Here is an 8,891-nt window from a genome sequence, read left to right as displayed (position 1 = left end):
TTTGAGCTGTAAAATTGAAAGCTGTCTAAATTTTAAAAAGTGGATGCACTTCTGGTTTTGAGTGACTGATATGCCCAATATAACAACATTTTTAATTGATTAAAAATTAATCAATCATCAGCGCATATTTTCTCTAGGCTGCATCAAGACGCTAAAACTACAGTGACGGTCTACCTTTACAATTGAAATGTACAATTGGGAGTACAATATGAAGAGACATCGGCCATTTCTGGACTATTTTAAGGGTAAGCAGACAACATACATTAATCCCACAAGTTCAATCAACCCTACCAACACTTCAGCATTGAGTTCTGGTGCAGTTTTGGAGAATGCCAGCACATCAGAGGCCCATCCGGTTTCTCCCCCTCAGGTGCACCCCTCCATCCCCACTCTCTCTACATCCAGTACAGCTGCAGGAATCTTACAAGCTAAATCAACCAATAATAAAGGTAATGTCGTTGTCTTTAATGAAATTGAGGAAAAATCGAGTCTTCTCATCAGTCCAAGTGTTCCACTCCGCTATGCTGTTTGCTGTGTGGACATGTGACACTAAATTTTTTTGTGTTAATTCCTTTTTTCTTGACAAAAAGTGTTTCCAAACTACTTTTTGACTAAATTTGACTTATCGACAAAGGATTTATGTGTGAAAATTAAAAAGAATATAGTGTCGACACTTGTGAAAAGTTATCAATAATTTCCATTAGCTATACAGGTAAACATTTTGATGTGCTTAACCTTTTTTGCAAATTTTTTTTTTAATAAATAAATAAATATATATATATATATACATTTTTTTCTAAATCCTACATTGCCGCATTTCTGCAGTCAAAGGACTGGTATTAAACAAGAAAATTGAACCTGCCTTTGCCGTGGATGGTTTCCAAAACAGTAAACATGCATTATTGTCACTAAGGGAGCACAAGAGTGTTTATATGTGATATGTCTATCTCTGTATGTGAAATGTTTTAATGCGTTCCACGATCCATGATGTTAATAGTGCTTTACTGATAGCTGAGTGATTTCCCTGGTCTTTGGTCTTCTTGTTCAAAGGTTTTATCCCACACACTTATCATTTTTCAGTCTTGTGGCTTTCAACACAGTGTATATTAAAGTTTTTCCCACTGCTTTCCCCCTGAGATGTGCATTGAAAATACATTACTATTAATGCAATTTCTATTTTTTGTACAAACTGAAGTACAAGAAATTAAAAATTATTTTCTGTGGTAATCAAAAGCCTGCCAAAGAAACTCTCAAGAGTACTGAACCTGTAACATTTCTTTAACCGTAACACCCTTGATGAATGAATTAACCACTTTTCAAAAATCCATTATTAGTCATTAGAGGGATGGCCTTCATAAGTTACTACAATGTAATAACATTGCAATTAGAGAATAATAACTAGCTTTTATTAAAACAAAAACTTAGTTCACTTTATCATATTTACAAGTTATTGTAAATGCAGCTTGAATTTGGCGTTACACATCTGACACCCTAAACAACCTGCAGCACTGCAAATGAACGTGTTTCATCACCTGCGTGCTCTTCCCTGTTCCTCCGTCTGCGCTCAGAACGATCATACTGTGAGACTCCATGTGCTCCAACAGACTGAACTTCACACTCCACACAGCCAGCTGCTTCCTCTCCTCCAGCAGACTGTAGTAACGTGAGGAGTATGGCAGCCCATCGTATGGGTTCACTTCCAGGTCAGCCAGATCACAGTCCTCATTTTCACTGTCCTCCTCCAGGTCTCCTGACAGCAGGGATGAGATGGAGAGGTTGTCCAGGCCTGAGAGAGCAGAAGAAGGTTTGGGGACCATTGTGGAGGACATTCTGACTGCAGCTGAGTGAAACTTGGAAGGGCCGATGATGGAGCCCTGCGGAACACCACTGATTACAACTACCTGCATAGATCAAATCAACAGGAAATGCATCATTAACAAATACGGTTGACCAACATGATCAATATTAGTAATCTTTTAAAAATCTACACTGATCAGCCACAACATTAAAACCACTGACAGGTGAAGTGAATAACATTGATTATATCGTTACATTGGCCCCTACCAAGGGGTGGGATATATTAGGCAGCAAGTGAACAATAGTTCTTGAATTTCATTTGTTGGAAGCAGGAAAAATGGGCAAGCATAAGGATCTGAGTGACTTTCACAAGGGCCAAATTGTGATGGCTAGATGACTGCGTCAGAGCATCTCCAAAACAGCAGGTCTTGTGGGGTGTTCCCAGTATGCAGTGGTTAGTACCAATCAAAAGTGGTCCAAGGAAGGACAAGGTCATGGGTCCCCAAGGCTTATTGAGGCACGTGGGGAGTGAAGGCTAGCCCATCTGGTCCGATCCCACAGAACAGCTACTATAGCACAAATGGCTAAAAACTTAATGCAGATCATGATAGAAAGGTGGTAGAACACACAGTGCATCACAGCTTGCTGTGTATGGGCTGCGTAGCCACAGAGCGGTCAGAGTGCCCATGCCTACCCCTGTCCACCGCCAAAAGCACCTGCAATGGGCACATGAGCGTCAGACCTCGGAGCAATTTAAGAAGGTGGCCTGGTCTGATGAATCACACTTTCTTTTAGATCATGTGGACAGCCGGGTGCATGTGCGTCATTACCTGGGGAAGAGATGGCAGCAGGATGCACCATGGGAAGAAGGCAGGCCGGCGGAGGCAGTGTGATACTCTGGGCAATGTTCTGCTGGGAAACCTTGGGTCCTGGCATTAATGTGAATGTTACTTTGATATGTACCCACCACCTAAAGATTGTTGCAGACCACGTACACCTCTTTATAGTAACAGTATTCCCTGATGGCAGTGGATTCTTTCAGCAGGATAATGCACCCTGCCACAATGCAAAAATTGTTCAGGAATGGTTTGAGGAACATGACAAAGAGTTCAAGGTGTTGACTTGGCCTCCAAATTCCCCAGATCTTAATCCGATTGAGCATCTATGGGACATCAAAGTGTGGGGGGGCTCGAAGGTATTGCAAAGGGGCATGGGAGACCGACATGTCCTCAAATCTTTAACTTTTTTGTGAATGTTTTTCTTGTTTCAAAGGGGGGCGTGACCTAACAAAATTGAGAACCACTGATCTATGGGATGTGCTGGACCAACAAGTCCGATTCATGAGTCTCCACCTCGCAACTTACAGAACTTGAAGGATCTGCTGCTAATGTCATAGTGCCAGATACCAGAGGACACCTTCAGGGGTTTTGTAGAGTCCATGCCTCAATGGTTCAGAGCTGTTTTGGCAGCATGAGGGGGACCTACACGATATTAGGCAGGTGGTTTTAATGTTGTGGATGATCGGTGTATTTTAAAACACACATGTGTCAAGTTCATAGATGTAATCTTTGAGTCCATGTTGGTTTCACAAAGTTTTAAAAAAACATTTATAGCATTTTCTACAATAATTTTATATAATGATGTGGCAGGGCGGAGGGTGGGGCTGGGTTGTGTTTCTGCAAACCCGGCAAACTGATGAAGCCCGAGAGGGATAAATGCGACCTGGGAGAACGAGGGAGGAATGTGGCAGGGCGGGGGGCAGGGCCGGGTAGTGATTCCGCACATAAGGCCCTTAATCAGGCTGATGAAGCCAGAGAGGGATAAAGGCGACTGGAGACAGCAGTGCAACAGAGAGAGAGTTAAGGGCAGCTGTCCAACAACTGGGTGTGTGTGTCTTTTTGGTTCAGTTTCATATTAAACAATTATTTATATTATCAAGCAGGTTCTCACCTCCTCCTTTCCACTGAACTTTGTTACACTGGTGCCAAAAACCTAGTAAGGGGGAGGGATGCATTGTAGAAGAGTCCTCGTCACTACCATCAACCCTAACGGAGCAGCCACGGCCATTTGCCGGGGGATGGAGGAGCCCGGCCACCTGAGAGCAGAGGAATGGCCGCCGACCATGAGGGGAGATGGGGCTCCTAACCGACCACCATCTGCCAGGGCCGGGAGACACCTTCCTTCCACCGGAACGCAGCGGGGCGTTCCATCCACCAGGGGGCTCCCAGGCCTGAGAGAACAAGGGAGGAATGTGGCAGGGCGGGAGGCGGGGCCGGGTAGTGATTCTGCACATCAGGCCCCTAATCAGGCTGATGAAGCCCGAGAGGGATAAAGGCGACCGGAGACAGCAGTGTGACAGAGAGAGAGTTAAGGGCAGCTGTCCAACACTGGTTTAGTTTTGTATTAAACTATTATTTATATTATCAAGCCAGTTCTCACCTCCTCCTTTCCACTGAACTTTGTTACAAATGACTTTAAAAATGTAATGTGGTGTAACCATCAAGTGAAAGGTATCAAATTATTTTGGTTGCACCTTCAATACATGAAAGTGTACACAACTTAATCATTCATTACAAGTTTTCAATCATATTTTCCAAGGTAAAAAATGTTTGTTACAAAAGTAATTTGTATTTGAATCAAGAATATGAATATGAATATGTCAATTTTTGAATCAAGAATATGAAGAAATTTTCTCAGGGTTACCCCCAGATAACAAAAACAAAACATGTCTTTCAAAAATATATAAATAAATAAAAGTGAAAATATTTATATTCACTATATATTTTAATTTTACTCATAGTCTTTAGGTTCCAAAGGGGTCCTCTCTGATTAATTTTGTATTTTTTTTTTCAAATAATAATAATAATTATAATAATTAAAAATAAATGGCTACCTACCTGTTGGTTACACCACATAACTTTGATTTGGTGGTCAAAATGTTTCCAAATATTTATGATATTTTACAATAAAATAGTTTCACTGCTTATTTTTTAAAGAAAAAATTATAAATATTATTCTGCACTACTCGTGTCTTTTTTCAAAACTTAGTTTTACCATATAGTTATACCATATGCCATGTTTTACTTTAAGCCCCAGTAAAAATATAAAATGTACTTTTTGTTTTATGTAAATTGCATTTTTTTAAATATATTATACATTTTTATCCCCTTTACTCCCCAATTTTGTCATGCCTAATTCTCACTACTTAGTAGGTCCTTGAGGTGGCGTAGTGACTCCCCTCAATCCGGGTGATGAAGGACAAGTCTCAGTTGCCTCCGCTTCTGAGACCGTCAATCGGCGCATCTTATCACGTGACTCGTTGTGCATGACACCGAGGAGACTCACAGCATGTGGAGGGTCATGCTACTCTCCACGATCCACACACAACTTACCACACGCCCCATTGAGAGCGAGAACCACTAATCATGATCATGAGGAGGTTACCCCATGTGACTCTACCCTCCCTAGCAAACGGGCCAATTTGGTTGCTAAGGAGACCTGGCTGGAGTCACTCAGCACACCCTGGATTCAAACTCACGATTTCAGGGGTGATAGTCAGTGTCAAATCATGTAAATTGCATTTTCATGTATTTTTTTTATATTTAAAAATAAAAAAATATATATTTTATATTTAAAAAAAATGGAGCACCACGTTATTGATGCATCATTTAGTGACATAAGTTAGTACATTTTACATAAGTAAGTTTAAGGTAAAACAGTACTGTTGAGGCAATAATACAATGTTTTATCACTAAGATATGCATGACCATTTTTACTAATTAAACCTGACCAGACGAAAATGTTGCTGCTCAGTTCTTGACATAAAATGACAGTTTAAAATAAATGTGAATAACATAGCTCTGACAGTTTGATACATTGTTGAGATCTCTTCTGAAACTCAAGGAGACAAATATAACATTACTGGAGTCTTTAATCAGTTGATTTTAGCAAAAGCTTCAAATTGCTTGCTATTTATTCTGTTTGCAGTCTAGGGGACTCCATTGAGATATCATTTGCATTTTCCTTTCCTGTGGGTGCTCATGGAAATTAAGCCTGTCTCACAATTTACACAGTGAAGAATTCAGTCTGAACAGCAGCTGAAACTCTGTGTAATTCTACACATGTCAGGAATCCAGCACATGTCCTGAGGCAACTCGCTCTATTGCACAGGCACGATACAGGTCTGTTCTGAGACACGGCCCTTACAAACAATGATTCATAACATATCTGTAGGCCTGGACAGAACTGTCATGATGAGTGCAAAAAAGTGGAAATGCACATGACTGTCCTGTTCAATACACACACACACACACACACACACACACACACGCACACACACACACACACGCACACACACGTAGCATGTATGTTGCATAAGAGTTATCTTCATACTATCAGTTCTGCCACTTACACAATACCTGCCTTGTCTCACCAGTCAGTTTAGTAAGAATGTGTCTGATCAGAACATGGATGCAATTTAATAGTAAAGGAATAGAAAAAGCACATATCTGTTACACTTGAGCATTTAGATGAAACACAAGAAATGATCATTTAAAAATCCTCAGGATAACCTGCAACCTGCAGAGTTTCAACAAAGGACTTTAATTTGGTTAATTCTATCTTGTGTTTGGGAGGGACTGACCAGCTGACTTTCTATAAACAAAACAGATGAAACACTTGGCTAGAGTTAAAGTTATGCTCAGACATTGGGAGTCAACATGATTATAAATTGTTCCCCCTAACCTCCCATCTGTGTATTACCTGCTGGAAATATAACAACATCATGAAACAGCTCATGTCATTGTTGTGACATCACCAGGGATCATCAAACCTTCAATGTTTTTGCTTCACTGTTTTAATAACATATACAAATATGATAAATGATACAACTATTATTATTGTAGAATAGCTCAATTTAGAGGTCCATTGCAGTAGATCTATGTGTGTAATATGAGTGTATATAGTGTGCCAGTGATATGGATGTCAGATTAAAGCTCAACAACAACAAAAGAACAAACAGCAGGATAAAGCACGTGCGAGCCCAAACAATATGAGTATTTATTTACACTTTGCACACAACATTCGTCCAAACATAGTATACAAAAAACGAATAAGTATATATTAGATCATTTGATTATTTTAAACGAAACGTGATTGTGAAAATTCAGACGCGTCTCCTTTAAATGTCAATAATGATCGTCGCGCGTCAGCTGACTGTCAGAGATCAGACAACACACCGAATAAACACGAAAACAACAACAGGACAATGAGGAAAATCATATTTACCTGAAACACATTTCACTGTCAAACTATCCAGGGAAGCAGCCAAGTGAAATAAAGAAAACCAGAGAGGTCCACTGTCACTAATATCCACAAACAACACTCGCGATAACAGTAAATGTTATATAATGTCCTTCAGCGGATAAAGACGCTGTTTAAATGCACTATTATGATATAATTCATGACTAGTGACGATATTTAATGGACAGAGAGCGAAACTCCGCCGCCATGATGAAGCCCCGCCACGACTCACCTCAAGCGGCCGCTACCAAATCCTCATGCGCCGGCTCACTAGACAGCACTCTAGGGCGTCACAGGCCCGTGATCTCCACAGAAGCTGTCTAGATAGGGAGCTCAGTAGGATTTCGCTCAGCGCACGCAGGTGCAGCTGAAACCTGAAGACAAGAGAGGAAACCTTTTACTGTACTGCGAAACAACATAACTAAATTAATGTATGAATGAAAGCACAATCCAGAAAACAAAGAACAACAACAAAAAAAATCATTGAACGAACAATCAAAAGAGCAAATTAATGAACAAAATAAATACACATAGGAACTATATGTATATGTAACTATATCTCTCTGTCTATATATACTGTATATAGACAGAGAGAGAGCGAGAGAGAAATACATATTAAAACAAATCAAACAAATTGCCAAATTAGTGACTGTTTATTCAATAATAAGACATTAAAAAAGTGTAAAAGAGGACGTATGGGGGAAATACAATTGATCCAAAACTAACTCTAATATGTGATGTTCCCATTGCTTTTGTATGGGAGGACATTTTCTCATGTCAAGATAAATGTATTAAAGTACTTCAGTGTTGGGTTTGAATTAAACGTATGAATTAAATGTGCCCAAAACATGTTTTATTTAATAAAAAAACAAATGTTTATTTCAAAATTATTAATCTAATTTTTTTATAAATACTTATCATTACTACATCTGTAGTATATTTAAGTAGATACAATAGAAACCAGTCTGCAATGAAAAAAATATCAATGGAAACCAGTCCCAGTCCCAGTCTTTTAGAGGAAACTGCCCCTCATCTGTTTTATTATTGTATGTACTCCAGACGTTTCTGCTCTTAAATGTCAGCTTCAAAATTTATTTCTTCTGTATTTTTGTCATTATAGTTATTTTTTCAATGATTAATCTAGTAACAAAGAGTTCATCACAGTCACAAGCCATGTTTAGAGTCTAGCCTAAGGCACCTTGATTTAAGTGAAAGTGATATTTACTCATTACACTAACCATTCATATAGAAGACTGAGGGAAATTCCATGTCATATTCATTTCAAAATATCAATTAAAGAATCAAGTGTCCTGTCCTGTGTTAGCCTATAGCCAGTGAATTATTGTTTTATAAACAGGTTTCCTAAACCACTCTTCTGTCCCACCCCTCATCTGATCAGACAAACAAATAGCCCTGCCCCAAATTCACACGACATGTCGTGCCACTCAATCAAACCTTTTGAAAGTGTCACAGAGTCGCAGCGTTTACACTCTTCAGGAAGTCAGACTAACAACAGATTACTCATAACCAAATTTGGATATTAAACTGAGATAATATAACAATTTTAACATCCAAAAAATTACACAAAACAAGTAGATAAAACTCATAATGCAAAACAAGAATATATAAGCTATGTCATCATCTCTTATGATTTTAAACCTCAAAATGCTCAGTGAAACTCTCTCTGCCCTACATGTAATCTTTTGTGGGTGCATACGTCATGGGTGCAGAAGGATGATTTGTTCTTCATGAGTAGAAATACATATGTGTAACATTTCAGATTTATAGCTGAA

The 8,891-nt window shown here is 39.2% G+C and overlaps 1 protein-coding gene across 1 annotated transcript; it reads right to left on the bottom strand.

Annotated features, from left to right (window-relative positions):
• Nucleotides 1-844: 844 nt before the first annotated feature.
• Nucleotides 845-7,320, bottom strand: LOC127622403 (putative pre-mRNA-splicing factor ATP-dependent RNA helicase DHX32). The gene is made up of 2 exons (XM_052096510.1): nt 7,084-7,320; nt 845-1,901 (listed from the first exon to the last, which is right to left on the bottom strand). Exon 2 carries the CDS (start codon nt 1,827-1,829, stop codon nt 1,476-1,478), a length of 354 nt encoding a protein of 117 aa, XP_051952470.1. The 5' UTR covers nt 1,830-1,901; nt 7,084-7,320; the 3' UTR covers nt 845-1,475.
• Nucleotides 7,321-8,891: the final 1,571 nt, after the last annotated feature.

Source organism: Xyrauchen texanus, chromosome 3 (assembly GCF_025860055.1).
Source record: "Xyrauchen texanus isolate HMW12.3.18 chromosome 3, RBS_HiC_50CHRs, whole genome shotgun sequence".
Lineage (NCBI taxonomy): Eukaryota > Metazoa > Chordata > Actinopteri > Cypriniformes > Catostomidae > Xyrauchen > Xyrauchen texanus.
Note: the sequence above shows the minus strand (reverse complement) of the source record. Positions and strands in the feature narration are given on the sequence as shown.